This window comes from Clarias gariepinus, chromosome 5 (genome assembly GCF_024256425.1).
Source record: "Clarias gariepinus isolate MV-2021 ecotype Netherlands chromosome 5, CGAR_prim_01v2, whole genome shotgun sequence".
NCBI lineage: Eukaryota > Metazoa > Chordata > Actinopteri > Siluriformes > Clariidae > Clarias > Clarias gariepinus.
Genome location: NC_071104.1, coordinates 34800657 through 34816576, shown reverse-complemented (window position 1 = coordinate 34816576; position 15920 = coordinate 34800657). Strand labels below are relative to the sequence as shown.

The window sequence follows — 15920 nt, the reverse complement described above, 5'->3', positions numbered from 1 at the left end:
AAGGCTACACAGTAGGAGCTCTGATAGAAAGGTATCAGAACACTCGGTGTAGCACAGCACGCTGTGCGTGCGGCTTATCGGGCAAAAAGTTCAAGGTTGCCGATCCAACTCTCCAGATCTCACTATGACCGAGCATCCATGGCGTGTCAGTGATCCATGGCGGCCTCACCCCTCAACCCACAGCACCCACAGGGCGTGCCACTAACGTCCCGGTGCTGGGCACCACATCTCACCTCCACAGGTCATGTGGGGTCATGCCCTTAGGGGTCAGAGCTGTGCCTGTTGCCAGAAGGGGAACCGACATTATATTGGGCTTAGTGTTTTGCAATTTAATGTTATGGCTGATCAATGAAAAAAATAAAAACAGGACATACATTAGGCATCCATACATTGTCATATCAGGGTCTATGCACAAAGTGCCAGTATGGATGCAGGCTTTCATTTTAACAAAATAAAAGGCACACGTGGTTGGAGAGTAAGATGGACTGATTGAAAGTGAAACCTGGTGAGACTCCTGCTTGTTTTTGAAAACTGACTCTTAATCTAAGAAACAACATACTACTGTAGGAGGTGTGAAGTTATAGGGCAACAATTAACATGAGTATAAAAGTAATATCACACTTGAGGTCATGCAGTTGTACTGAATATCAGCACATCTGTGATATCTTCAACACTCGGGCTGCGACCTTGTACCTACGACTGCATCATAGTTGTGCTAATGTAAAATATTTTAGCCAAAATTCTTCCTAAAGAGCAAGTGGGAGAAGGGCAAAAAAATATATATATAAATTTTTTTTTTTTATATATATATATATATATACAAGGTTAGACAGATGAAAAGAGAACTGAAGACAGAGCAACAAAATGAAGTGAAATAGGGGGAAAGAGGGAACGGGACTACAGGAGTGCAGGAAGAGAGTGAGTATGATGCAGTGAAAAGAAAGAAATGAGTACAGGGAAGAATAAAAATTGAAGTAAAAGGAAACAAGAGAGAAAAAAAATGGAATTATAATACAGACAGACTAAAAGGGCAACATGATGAACAGGAATGAGAGTGTGAAGAAAAGGAGACAATTGAAAGAGACAAGTGTCAAAAGAGTGAAGGTTATTGGGATAGAGACATAAGACAACATAGAAGATATGAAGTAAAGGAAGGAGAAGGAGAAATGGCAGAGCGAGAGAGAGAGAGAGAGAGAGAGAGAGGTGGGGGGGGACTGTGTCGAGAACATAAACAGTGTCATGTTCCTTAAACTGTGCTCTTCTCACTTTATAGAAGCAGCTGCTCTCTCTCTCGCTCTCTCTCTCGCTCTCTCTCTCACACATCTCTAATGGTACATGATGATGAACAAATGGCCAAGGCTATAAATCAGGGTCAGATTACGGGGGTCTCAGAAGTGTCTGGAAATCTATTTCTAGAAACAACATTCATAAATAATGCATAAGAAAGTAAATGAGGTATACGAAACTGCACAGGAAAATAAAACAGTACAGTATACTGTATAGCAGTCATAAGTTAATTTTAATTGTATGGTACTGTAAACAAACAGGAATTATATAATAATTACACACTTTTGCTTTATTATTATTATTATAATTAGAGCCACGTTTTACTGAATCTCTAGAATACCGATATTCAATGTAATTTAATTCAATTTTATTTGTATAGGGCCTTTTGACAATTGTCATTGTCGCAAAGCAGCTTTACACAATCAAAAGAATTATTTAAGCTTGTATGAAATGTAAATGTGTATGAATCAAAATGATCAGATTGTCCCTGATGATCAAGTTGAGGGTGACAGCAACAGGAAAAACGGCAAAGAAAAACTCCCTGAGAGGAACCAGACTCAACAGAGAACCCATCCTCCTCATTTGGGTGATAACGGATAGCAGCGATTGATACTGCGTGAGACTGGAAGTTCAGTATAACAGGAGATGTTTAAGTTACAAGAAATGCATTAAAAACAAGAAATGCATCCGCCCCATTTTCTATTTAATGCCTCTTAAATAACTATTTACTCATTTGAGTATCAGTTTAACGTGCAAAGTGCCGATGTGACTGCAGGCTTTTATTGTAGTAAAATAAGAGGCACACTTGATTGGAGAGTAAGATGGACTGATTAAACAGCAGGGTGGAATGAATGCCTGCAGCTACTTTGAGCCTTCGTAGATAAGACCAATGTCCCGAAACATGGCTTTTCATCTGTCCTCAATCCTGCTTCCCACCACGTTGTATGTAATACCTTTAAAATAAATTAATATTTCCTATAAAACTTAACCCATATTTGCAGAGCTTTCATTATATCATTATAAACTCAAGGTTAAAAATTGGCATATTGCCATAAATAAGCATATTTAAGGTTAATGATTGTATGACTAAATTTGCTGGAAATTAAAGCTAATTATCCTTTCACATTTCCATTCTGTTGGTCCCATAGCAAAGTGGAATAACTACTAATATGTCAGTCGCTGACCAACAAGAAAGTCTGGAAAGCTGAAATGTTATTTACACATGCACTGCCAGGCCAAATAAATAAATAAATAAATAAATAAATGAATGAATAAAAGTTTCAGTGTTTCAGGAAGGTCATATGTTTGGCCTGCACTAAACAAAGAAAATGTTAGAATTAGGGTCAGACCTGACCAACGCATGATTTAAAACCTGGAAGAATCACACTGAACTGTTTTGACAGAAGAAATGCGGCCAGGGGAAAAAAAAAAAAAACATTTAAGACTGTGGTCAGGGATTATTAATATGTGTGGTAAAGTTGCATTGGAATAGAAACCAGAACCATTTTTAATAGTGAACATTACAGCAATACTGTACCACACACACAATATGAGGAGGTTTTTCATAGGATTAAGACTAGACAACTGTGTGGCCAAAAGAAAACCACTTGTTAGTAAGACGAACCAGAAGAAAGGTTTCGATTTGCTAGGGTGCATAAAGATTGGCCTGGCTTTACTGGCCTGGCTGTATACAGTATCTATCCACCTACATAACTCCATTTACATTTATTCTCAGTTATTCAAATGAGCAGTTGAGGGTTAAAGGCCTTGTTCAAAGACCCAGCAGTGGCAGCTTGGCAGGGCAGGGATTTCAACATACAACCTTCTGACCATCTCAACCACTGTGAACTAATTCATCTAAATATTAAACTTTTAGAAATGTTTAATAGAAAACTACTAGCCAAGGAATATTTAGCCAAATCTTTTTCACAGTTAATATATTTACTTAATTAAAAATGTATTAGAAAGTTTTATTATTTGGTTTATATTATTTGGGCTATTATTTGTATAATGAAATTTTTTTAAGATCCTGTGTTTTTAGAGACTATATAGCCCATATGTTGTGCTACATCTGAGTGTCTGCTAAATTTTATAAAATTGAATTTAGTTGTAAATAAGAAATACGAATTGTCCTAAAAGTTTCCATTTATAAGGAACTTTTTTGGGCAACTTTATTTACAAAATATCCTCTACAGGACCGCCACAGTCTTCATCATTTCCAGTATTTTTTTATGTTCTAATTTTTTTGTGTGTGTGACGTGCTTGCCATGTTTCCTGTTGCCAAATCATGGTTTAATCATTGCTCCAGCGTACTGAGAAAACTTCCTACCTTGACGGTATTAAAGCACTGGTGAAACACTGGGATAATAACTGTGTTCCGTTATTCTGCACAATCAAAAGCTCCGTTTTATTCAAATATCCCTCATATTTGCAAGAATGATCTGTTTTGTGGTATTAAAATAAATGAATTCGCAGCATGTTATTGTTTCCCTGGTATAAAAATTGGAACCCTTCTCTACAGCTCAGTTATAACTACAGCACCATGTTAACGATAAGTCTGTTTACTTGTGGCGTGGAGAGAGAGAGAGAGAGAGAGAGAGAGAGAGAGAAGGGGAATAAAATCTGCATTGACTGACAGGAGCAACTGGTACACTGATGATTTTCAGCTTGTTTACTCATGCATATTTATGAGCGTGTGTCAGCTACATTAGCATGACGGACACGACACACCACCATGCTGTCATGGCAGTAAATAATGAATTTCTGTTGAGTCATGTGCCAGGTGAAATGGAAATGAGTTACCATAGAAAGAGCAATCTCTGAATTTAGTGAAAGAATCAAAAGAATTGCAGCGTAAGTTTAAACTTTGATTATTTCACTCCAGGAGATACCAATAAGCCCGAACTCCTAAAAAGAACCCTATACATTTAAGAAATAAAATATTAAAGCATCTTAACTACATAAATACTGGATGCAGATCTATAATTACTAATCCAGAGCACGAGTAACAGAAAGTCTCTAATATGTAACGTAATCTTGATACAGATGGGGGACATCAGCGCTTTCTACTGGACATAATGAGAATAACATGTATCTATGTAGTAGTTTAAAAGAATGACTACTATTTATAATTTTATATCAATAATGTTAAACTGGCCTTATAATAAACAAGAAAATAGTTAAAGTTTACTAAAATAATGTTTTTTGTTTTTTAAAAAAAAGCTTCTACAGCGGTAAAATTTGATATAATTTGATAAAACTGTTATTTCATCTCCGAACATATTATTACAAATTTTGCATTACATGTTCTCAATTAAATATGAACAAAATAAAATTAGATGTCTGAAACATTTATTGTGTGTGTGCGTGCATGTGTGTGTGTTTAAAGACAAAAAAGGCTGTCTCAGATTAAAAAAAAAATTTAAATATAGGATTATTTAAACATTAAATATACAGTACTGTCTTGAGCACCAGCAATGCTAAAGGTTAAGGTTAAGAAATGGAAACAAATGTTTTACTGCGTCAGGCTGTCAGAGACTAAAGATGCAATTTAAAAAGTGGTTGTTTATGTAACACTCATCAGCAACCTCATTTCCCCTCTCGTCTGTTCCAATCACTCAGCATCAGCAGTATAATAATCACTGATCCTGATTATCTGTCATCATCTGCACCTGTTTCTCACCGAGTCATGCCTTAAGTTAGATGGGTTTTTTTATGCTCAAATAATTCATAGGTTACTGTGTGGCTTAACAAACAAAAACTCTCCCCTGAAATTGCTCAGGTACAGGGACTGGACTGAACATGAGAGACAAAAAAGCCCTTCAGGAAGCCTGGAGAACCTCTCCTCAAGATTACAATAAAATAATTAAGTTAAATAAAATTAAGTCTGGCTTTCTAAAAGCAAAATATGAAGAAATGAGCCCATTTTATACAGTTTGAACTGTTGCATTAACCTAACGGTGGTCTTCCGTCTTACCAGAGACATGAATCATCTGACAGGAACAACGTTAAGCAGGACATATCAAATTGAGCTAAAGGTAACGTCTGGCACTTCTCATCTTCACAGAGAGCTCAGGAGATAAGATGCATCTCAAATAACAGGGATAAGAAGGCAGACATTTCTCTCCTGCCATGTCAGATCAACGTCTTGCAGGAGATTATCAGGTGTAAGCAAAGTAAGATTAAGAGCTGTGGTTAACCTGAGAATCTTTGTCTCTGTGCCAAACTTTGCACATAAACAATGACCTAATGAAAGTTTAGATGTCCTCCACAAGAGGGAGACAAATACAAGTGTTTACAAATGGATACACGATCATGGACATCAGAAATTCTGAAGCTCTGAAAGTCTAGAGCTCCTAAGGGTGGGGCAAAGATATGGACAAAAATGGACCTGTGAAGAAGAAGAGGTATGGGTCATCCTACAGAAATGTGCAACCGCCACACCCCCACTCCAAAATAAAACAAAAATAAAGTTAAACAAACAAATAAACAAAAAACAACATCAAAGTTACTACAACCCAATTGCTTTAGACAATCAATTAGTACATTTTACTAAAATTAACTCTTTAAAAACTCTTTTCTCCTGATAGTTGCATGTCCCCACGCTACACTTAAATTACAAACAAATAAATAAAAATAAATACAATAAAAAAATAAATATAAATTATTTTACTGCTTCAGTGAAAAATAAATATTAACAATAGTTGCAAATAAAAAAGTATGCTTTTTAATTAAAATAAACTGTACATTTCAAAGTGAATAAAATGAGGTAATACATGGTTAAAAAAGAAAAAAGAAGGAAAGAAAGAAAATGAAACAGATTTATTAACATTCTTAAGGTATGAATAGAATAAAATTTTAAGAATGATATAACAAAAAAAAACATTATCCCAAAAAATTGCAAAGAAATTATATATGTAAACTCAGTTAATTCCCAACCAATTAAAATGCCACTTACAATTACATTGTGTATGTAATTTGAATGTAAAAGATTATTTAATTATTACTTTTATTAGAATATTAAATTTTATTACAGTTTTTACCATTAAAGGCTTAAGAAATCTTAATAAAAAGACATTTTACATGCTTTGACCTTTTTTTGGATAGTAAGATTTTAATATGATTGTAATTATATATGGCAATCAAAATACCCTAAACTACAAGGTGCTGAAAAAATAGCTTAATTTATACAATAAGTTTTTATTCCATACCATTTTACATCTTGAGCTACACAGTCTATAAAAGGAATAAGCGACTAAAAGATTTTGTTTTAATTAAAATATTTTTTTTTCCTGATCTGAGGCTCAAAGTAAGAGAAAGAAGGGTGAATGTGTGTTCATATCTTCAACAGGTTTTTAATATAACCTCAGGTTCTGGGTTATTTTTGGAGGACCGATAAGTGACTGATAAGGAGGAAGTCCTCACTTCTCTCCAGAGTGTTGAAGGACAAATGGCAGAATCACACCACCAGAGCTGGGATTGAAAAAGCCTCACAGTCTACAGACTAAACAGAAGTACTCTATAAATAACTCAGGGGCAGTAAGAGAGTACAACCAACCCCTGAAGCTCCAGAGCTAAGATATTTCACTTATAATTTATTGATTCATGTCAAAGTGACATCTATTGTTTTGGGCAGGATGAAGCATGATTATAAAAACTGTTTTATGACCTGAGAGTATTTGGAGATCATTCTCAAGCACACAAGGCTTCATGTAATCACAAGATAACATTTTAGGATGTTAAAAGATTAAAAATATGGTCAATTGATGGAAATACCAAAAATATGATCAAATGTCTAGTATTAGGTATTATATATTTACTAAAGATAAATCATCGTCGTCTCATCGTCCACAACGCTTTATCCTGTATACAGGGTCACAGGGGTGCTGGAGCCTATTCCAGGAGACTTAGGGCATGAGGCGGGGTACCAATCTATTACAGGGTGCGCACACACACACACACTTACATGCTCATTTACACACTATTGTTAATTTGGGGACACCAGTTAGCCTAATCTGCATGTCTTTGGACTCCATGCACACAGACCTGATGCGGGAATCAAACCTGGGCCCTGGAGTCGCAAGGCGACAGTGCTAACCACTAAGCCACCATGCCGCCTAAAGGCAAATGTAAAATTACTAAAACCTATTTCTAGAAATTTTTACTTTTAGAAAATTTTTATTGTAGGCTTTTTTTTTCATAGAACGAAGTTGGAAAAATAGAAGAGAAGAAAACTTAAAGATAAGAAAATAATCGGCCAACAGAACTATAGAAATGCATAAAAAATATCTACATCCAGGCATTTAGCAGACGCCCTTGTCCAGAGCGACTTACTTTTTGTTTTAATCTCATTATACATCTGAGCAGTTAAGGATTAAGGACCCAACAGGGACAACTTGGTGGTTGTGGGATTTGAACCTGGGACCTTCCGAACTACTGTATAGTCCAATGCCTTAACCACTGAGCTTCCCCTGACCCTAACATACATCTAATATCTAAAGTTCTAACATTATAATATTAAAAAAGAAAAATAAGTACATTTTAATATATGGAAGATTTTTGCATTTTTTGTTGTTTTTGCCGTACCAGATGATACCTGATGATAAACGAGGTTCATAGGATCCACTTGCTCTTTTTTTCTTTTTTTACCTCAAACCTATTTTTACCAAACATGTCTGTCTGCAGGAGCAAATATAAGGCTGAGCCACAACAGTTATGTGTTAATGGCAAGCTAGCGTTTTAGAAATATCTACAACCCAATCAGAAAACCAGTTCTAGGTTTAAAACCAGTGACTGACTTGAGTATTTGAGTAGGTGTTGCGCAATATGAGGAATGACAGGATTATATACAGGTACATGTGGATGTCCTTACCTCACTGATCTCCTCTTTAAACACGCAGTAGTGCATGTTGCTCATCAGGTTCTCCTCACACTGGCTGGCCTGAGCGGCCCAGATCACGCTGCTCTGACGCAGGCGTTCCATCTTCTCCTGAACTGAGAACACCAACGTTGGCTGAAGCCAGAGAGACAACATTAAGACTGCATTCTGGCTAAACAGGAAAAGGAATAAACTATTTGCTGACGGCCAGGGCCAGTTAACAAGGAGATACTGATGTACTGCTGATAAATTGCTGCATCACTACTAATAATGACTGGTATATTCCTATTTAATTTTTATTTTTGGAAAAATTAACATTTTTGATGAAAATATAATAAACAAAAAAGTGCAATAGAAATAAGTCAGTGTAGAGACAGAGATAACAAGACATAAGAGTCAATGGAATAAATAAATATGGTGTGTATCGTGGATGTATTACATGGTATAGCAGACTCTACACAGGACTTATTTTGGCTAAAAAAAAAATTTCTCACTTCCTGTTTCTCACCAAATGGTGATCATGACATCAGCTCTCCTATAAAAAACCAACCACATCAATCAAACTACTGATTTCTAGTTCGATTAATCAAATTCCGTCCTTAAAGAAGTTCCAGATCACATCTCACCGGTTGCTGGATAGTGCTGGTGATATCAGCTGCCAGCGAGATGGCCAGCTTGTAAAGGTGCCGGACGTGGTTTTGTCGATCCTGGTGCTGGCTGAGCTGGATCCTGGCTTGATTCGGATCACTCGATCCATTCACAGGCTCAGCCTTTAATAAGATGTCCAGCTGGGGATCCGAAAAATCTGGTTTTATGATTGTGATCACACTAAAACACTCACCACTACTGATTTAAAACAGGAAGGGCTTTCTCACTTCTAAAAGCCCATTTGATGTTTAATTGTATATATAATTTAACATATAAGTCAAATACTGAAGATTAATTAATCTAAGAACTGAGATTGATTTTGGCAGATCTTCTGTTGACTACAATTTTAAAGATCGTTACATTTTCAGAAGTGCACTCAGTAGGATGAATAGACGAGGGTTGCAGATTAATTTTATGGCTTGAGGTTAAACAGTAAATATTTGATTAGAAATACTAATTGTATTACATTAGATGTTGACTTGGTGATCTGGAAAACAAACTTAAACTTACTTGTCTTTTTGTGCACAGCAGGAAAAATCAGTATTCAGAAAACCTACCTGTATCTTAAGAATAGCTTATGTTCCTAAAGCACCTTCATAAAAAGCACTTGTATTTGGTATTGAATTGAAGCAGACTTTAAAAAACAAATACACCATTTATAATTGATTTATCAGCTCTCAGTCATGTCGAATGCAATGGAGTTTTTTCCTTCCCCAAACATTTCCCCCGAAATCAATAAACCTGTTTGAGCCCCTGAAAGACACTGGATCGTTTTCTTCTTCTGTCTTTTGTAATGCTCTTAATGCTCGTAAGATAAGTAGGCTATATTCTGTTTAGCGCCGCTGTTAACTGACACTAATGGAAAATTGTGGAAGATCAATGAACCGTGACATTACCTCTTGATAAACTTGATGGAATTTGACGGCCATGCTGAGAACTGTCTCATACTCGCGGATCTTATCCCTCACACGCTGGTGCACCAGGAGAAGCTCGCTGACCCTCTCGTTTTTCTCTTTCATCGAGATTCCTTTCAGCGACAGCAACTCCGACGTCTTAACCAGGAACTCCACTTCGGCGTTAAGTTGCTAGGAGAAAATTTAAGCGAGACATAATACGTAAGTAAAGAACATAAATTTAGCATTGAATCTGTTGTGATAAAGAATTAAAAAATGTTAAATATTGTTGGTAAAAATGATGACAACTTTTTACAACAGTATTTATATTATTGATTATATAACGTTTGGTAAGTAAACACTGCCCATCAGTCCATATTTTAATGGTGGTGTCCAAAAACCCATCAGATGGCACTGTGTCTGAGTTGATGTCTGTGACTTTTTAATATGTGCAAATGTTTTTATTTCCTTTTTTAAAAATAGACCGTGGGGATGCAAGGGGACGGTGCTAACTACTAAGCCACTGTGCTGCCTTTAATATGTTATGCTAAATTATGTTATCACTCACTCACTCACCGTCTATACCGCTTTATCCTTTGTCATGAGGGGGCTTGAGGGAGCCTATCCTAGGAGACTTAGGGTATGAGACAGGGTGCCAATCCATCACAAGTCACACACACATACACACACTAACACACTACGGACAATTTTGGAATGCCAATCACATGCTTATCTGCATGTCTTTGGACTGTCGGAGAAAACCGGAGAACCCAGAGGAAACCCACCAAGCACGGGGAGAACATGCAAACTCCATGCACACAGAGACGGGAATCGAACCCAGACCCTGGAGGTGCAAAGCTACAGTGCTAACCACTACACCACCGTGCTGCCTTTATAATATAATATAATATAATATAATATAATATAATATAATATAATATAATATAATATAATATAATATAATATAATATAATATAACCTGTCATACCACACACAGCACTGATCAGCAGGATGCTTTCTGATATTTGATAATCAGGAGGAGGGGAACCGGTCTTCAGGATTTTTTTGTTTGTTTGTTTAATTGTTTGTTTTTCTTAAAGCAACTAATCATACTGAATAAATCTTTTTATTTGAAAAAAGGCATAACGAATCATTGACTCTATTCACTGTGGCCTGACTCGAATCATGCTGTGAGATGTGTAAAGATTTCAAACACTGCACATACAAGAAACTGTTGCTTGGTGGAGCTGAAGCTCTTTTGCAGCTTAGACACACTCTGAAGATCACTGCCCAGGTCAAGTTTCGATGCTGGAGTAAGAATTCCCTCCATAGACTTCAGTTCATGCACAACCTGTGAGAAAATCACAGCTCCGATTAGTATTGTACCTTCTCGAGCCAAAAACATTTCCACCGGTCGTTCATGGTTTACTGGAAACAACTCCAGGTACTCTTTTTTTCCATGCTACCTTCTTAAGTTGATCCTTAAATTTTTTCCACTGCTTCTTCACAGACTTGAGTTGAGTGTAATGGAGCTGCCAGGACGACCACAGATCTGTGAGCTCGGCTTTCTTCCTGCTCAGATTGTCTGTCGTCTTTTCCACAGCGTTAACGGCCGCTTTGACGTTCAGACTCAGCGTCTCGCTCACCTGTAACAAGGAAAAGCAAGGAACAAAGAATGCTAAGACATCAGTAGACGCAAAAGACCAGATATGTGTATTTATTCTGCTTGTCAGTCTTTTCAATTTAAATGTATACAGTAATTTGTAGCTGTGACAATAATATAGTGTAATCCATTCAGCGTAACTAACCATAGTAGAAGAGTTGATAAAGTTGTTCCCCTGATCCTGCATGGAGAGGAATTTCTGTAAAAACAACTGCCATCTTGCATCCATGTCTTCCTTCATGGGAGTCCCCGTTTCCTCATTCTCCTCCTCCGTCTCTGGTCTTTTCTTATAGCAATCCAACAACATCTTAACCTGATCTTCAACCTGGGTGAGGATATTAAAACCATGACAACATAAAAAAAAATTATAATAATAATGAACAGTGTTGCAGGATAAATTAAAACTGAATTAAGAATCCAGCAAATATTCTCAAGAGTGAGTACCTCCTTGGCAGATAATAAGAAGCTAACATAGCTCCTGAGGCTCTCCAGGTGTGTACAGATTTTCCTCTGTAGTGTCTTCAGCTGCTCTCTCAGTACAGCGGCCCGGTTGGAGAGCTCCACCGCTTCAGGGGACTCCAGCGTCCTCAATTCATTAATCATTCCCTCAGCGGCATCTGACTCTGCCACAGCATGCTGCAAGACAATAACACATTTAAGCTTCTATCTGATAATTTAAGGGTTAAGAAAAATACCAGAAAATGTAAAAAAGTCAAACTCATGAGTGCAATAAATGTCTTTCTACGGAAAGTTAAGAAAGCTTAAAGTTTATATTATATAATATTTAATCGGTTGCCTCCCTCCGCCTTTCTGATTGCATTCCTAAACTATTAGATTCTGATTCTTCAGAATTTTTGAAGAATAGCTCATGTAATGTTTTCCTGGCTTCTGCACTTTTCTTTTAAATTATGTGCTGCTTGGCTATCCTTCGAATATTATTTTGCCCAGCATTGAGATACGTTCTTGAGAACATACTATGCTTCATACAGTTCAGTATAAAAGGCAATAAAGGAATTTTATTAAAAGAATAAATAGTGTATCTGTTTGCACATACAGTATGTACGATATGTGTTTACAGTATGTACTAAATATGGGAAAGTAAGCTGGTGCGCTCTGTTCTTCACATTACAGGTCATGGCACATCACTGCTCTTCCAACACTGATATTCTGCAGTCATATCAGCCTTAATGAGGAGTTTGGTGTTTATCCTGATTTTAAAACGTTCTCAGTGAACTTAATGGTAAAGCAGGGATGTATGTTGGGCCCGATGATATTTACCCTATAAAGCTTGCAGCAACAATACTCCTTTTCCAAAAAGTCCCTCTCTGGTGATATTCCAAGAGAAAGAGGTCCACTACCTGCCTTATTTCCAGGACTAACCAACACATCAGACAGGCCACCAGTCTGTTACCTTGTTGCATACCACCTGCCGATAATATCTGCATTTGCAGCTCATCTAGTGGCATATGCTAGATTTTGGAAGATGGTGCTTACAAATTCTTGAGAAAAACAGTTGAAGAAATGAACATTGGTTGTTTAGTGGTAAAAGGGTTCATACATAGAGATACAAAGGAAATTCCTTTAAGAGTCCTAAAAGTGAGACCCCTAACTTTTGGTATTTTGCACTGTATGTTGATTTCATTCTAATTTGCTATGGATAAAAAAAAATACCTAATCAATAAATACAGAGGGGTGCAAAAATGATTACACCCTTCAACATGAAAAATATATGCACAAAAAATCATGGTACGACTGGCATCTTTAGAGACTAGAAACGTGATACTACACATTGCTGTCACAATTCATTTCAAGTTTTTAAAAAAAGGGCTAACATAACTGTTGAAGTGGGTAAAGAATTTTGGGCGCATCTGTTTAATCGAAAGTATAGCTACCAATGAGGTTGTATGGCTGAAATGCTGAAATATGGCTCTATTGTATTCTATTGTTGCCACACCAGACTCTTTGATCCCACTACAGATCCTTGAGAGTTAAATGTGTCCTTGGCGTTACCTGGGAATATATACCCTCCAGACAACTAAATTAAGGAGCATAAATGCAATTCTAACTCAGCATCACCATTACTAGATGATCATTGTCATGTTAATCAATCAATGGTCCATACCATCTCAAGATGTCTACAAAGAGCTAAAGGCAGCCTTCAGGAAAACACGTGGGTTTATTGTCCAATGGACACATGGATAGCATGATGTCAACATAGATAGTGCTACAACATTCTACACTGGCACCAACATCAATAACAATAGCCACTCCCAAAACCATTTTACCATTTGTAAACAATTAAAACTTCTTTGCAATGGACTGCTGGAGGACAGTTTTTGTATGGTGTTAGTCTCACCTCACATGTGTTCATATTAATGTAAAATTAAGCTCACCTGTGTTTGTGTGGATAATTCCAGGTGTTTGTTGAGCAGTTCCTTAGCCTCAGAGAGTGAGGAACCAAGCTCTGTATTGCTCGATAAGACAGCATTACTGCTCTTAATCCAGCTGGAGATCTGGAGAGAAAAGCATGTTAAAAAAAAAAAAAAACACCAGTGTGTTTGAAAATGTAGTTCTGCTTTATTCATCTCATTTTCTAATATTCAGAATATAGTAATTGTGTCAGGTATTGGCTTTGCCAAATTTACTGACAGCCAAAAGAATTACCATCTGAAATGGAACAAAACATTTTAGCCATATTTTTTATTGTGTTTTTTTTTTTAGTTCCAGCTCAGAAAAGCAGAGGAAAAACAAATTGTTTTTGTTTAGAAAGGAAAGGCCTGGGGCAAAATGACTTGGAACAAATTAGAGTAAACTGTGCAGCCCTTGGCAAAGATCCATTCCCTCCAGCTCCCATTCATGAATCAAAAAACCAAGCAGCCTGGTCAGTTGAATTATTCAGTCTGTGTGCTTTTCAATTTTCAATATATAAATGACAAGTACTGTATTCTCTATAAAATCTAAATTACCTAAGCCACTTTAGCACAGCAGTATCAACACTTTGAGCAACTTTCATTTTCAATACATATAGTAACACCTTAGTTTAAATGTTGTCTGTAATGTACTTGTACAGTGAAACCTCTGATTGTGAGTAACATGATTTGCAGAAGATTTTTAATAAATTTTGACTTGGAAAACGAGCAAGTCTTGGTTTATGAGTACCGAGTATTCAATTCAATTCAATTCAATTTTATTTGTATAGCGCTTTTAGCAATTTTCATTGCCGCAAAGCAGCTTTACATAGTCAAAAGAATTATTTAGGTTTGTATGAAATGTGAATTTGTATGAATCAAAATGGTCAGTTTGTCCCTGGTGAGCAAGCCGAGGGCGACAGTGGCAAGGAAAAACTCCCTGAGATGGTAAGAGGAAGAAACCTTGAGAGGAACCAGACTCAACAGGGAACCCATCCTCATTTGGGTGAAACAAAAAGCAGTAAATGATCTGCATTTATACAGTGTGTAGGGTGGGAGGCAGTTCAGCAGTTCAGTATCATGTAGCACGTATGCGCTTCTTGTTTTGACGCCGAGCGTCACGTCATCACAACTGAGCCAACGTTTTTTCTCTCTCTTGCACTGCGGAATTGTGGGTAATCGTCTCCAGTGCTGGGTCTTAGTGCATGTGTCTTACTGATATAATCAACATCCGTCCACACGTGTACTGTTTACTATAACACTGTGACCATGTGTGTGTGTAAAACATATTTTATTTTGTGTTTGTATGCGTGTGTGTACAGCACGCATTTAAAGCAAAAGAAAGTCTCTTTGGAGAGGTTAAAAATCCATTTTCATTGAATACCGTGCCACAAACACACACACACACAGACCCCTCCTACTTACTAGCCTTTACAACACACAAAGACACACATACTTTTTCTCTCCGATTTGTTTTATTTTTACTTAATATTTATTATTTTATGTATTTATTGTTTTGGGCTGTGGAATGAATAATTAGAGTTTCCATTCATTCTTATGGAAAAATTCGGTTTTGATTTACGAGTGTTTTGGAATACGAGCCGCTTCTGGAAGGAATTATGCTCGCAATACAAGGTTCCACTGTACTTTTAATTTTACTAGTATTAGTGAAAGGAAGCAGAATAGTACTTATTACAATTACTTTATTTTACCAAGTTATCACAACAGAATTGAGATCTTTTATTGTCACTTGATTTAACAAGAAGGCTTAAAAGCTGTCCATTGCACAGCAGTTACAATCATGAGCTGGCATTTTTTTTGCCACTCACGGCTAGTATGAAAACAAACTTTAAAGGAAATTTGGCTAGCCAATTTCTTACTCAGTAACATGTAACCACCTAGTACAATTTTTGTAAGAAATTCAGTGGGCATTTAAAACAACCTAGGACTTATGATGAAATTTCTTGTGACTGAACTTAAACCAATTGACATTTACAGAAGACTTCAAATACAATACAGTGATGAGACTCTTTGTTGCAGCAAAACATCTGAATTGTGCCATCGTTGGCTGAATTGTGCAAAAAGAAGGCCATAAATCAGTGAATCCTGGCCAAGATGGCTTAGAACCTACTGCAGTTGTTTTC

The 15920-nt window shown here is 36.7% G+C and overlaps 1 protein-coding gene across 3 annotated transcripts in view; it reads right to left on the bottom strand.

Annotated features, from left to right (window-relative positions):
* The window catches only part of ccdc141 (coiled-coil domain containing 141), a 55361-nt gene that overhangs the window by 16044 nt on the left and 23397 nt on the right, over positions 1 to 15920 (bottom strand). For all 3 annotated transcript variants that reach the window (XM_053495812.1, XM_053495811.1, XM_053495813.1), the window contains exons 10-17: positions 13762 to 13881; positions 11813 to 12004; positions 11514 to 11693; positions 11172 to 11351; positions 10931 to 11056; positions 9709 to 9897; positions 8791 to 8952; positions 8159 to 8299 (exon numbers count right to left, since the gene is read on the bottom strand). In XM_053495812.1, the coding sequence (XP_053351787.1) occupies positions 8159 to 8299; positions 8791 to 8952; positions 9709 to 9897; positions 10931 to 11056; positions 11172 to 11351; positions 11514 to 11693; positions 11813 to 12004; positions 13762 to 13881 (1290 nt within the window). The remainder of the gene's footprint in view (positions 1 to 8158; positions 8300 to 8790; positions 8953 to 9708; positions 9898 to 10930; positions 11057 to 11171; positions 11352 to 11513; positions 11694 to 11812; positions 12005 to 13761; positions 13882 to 15920) is intronic.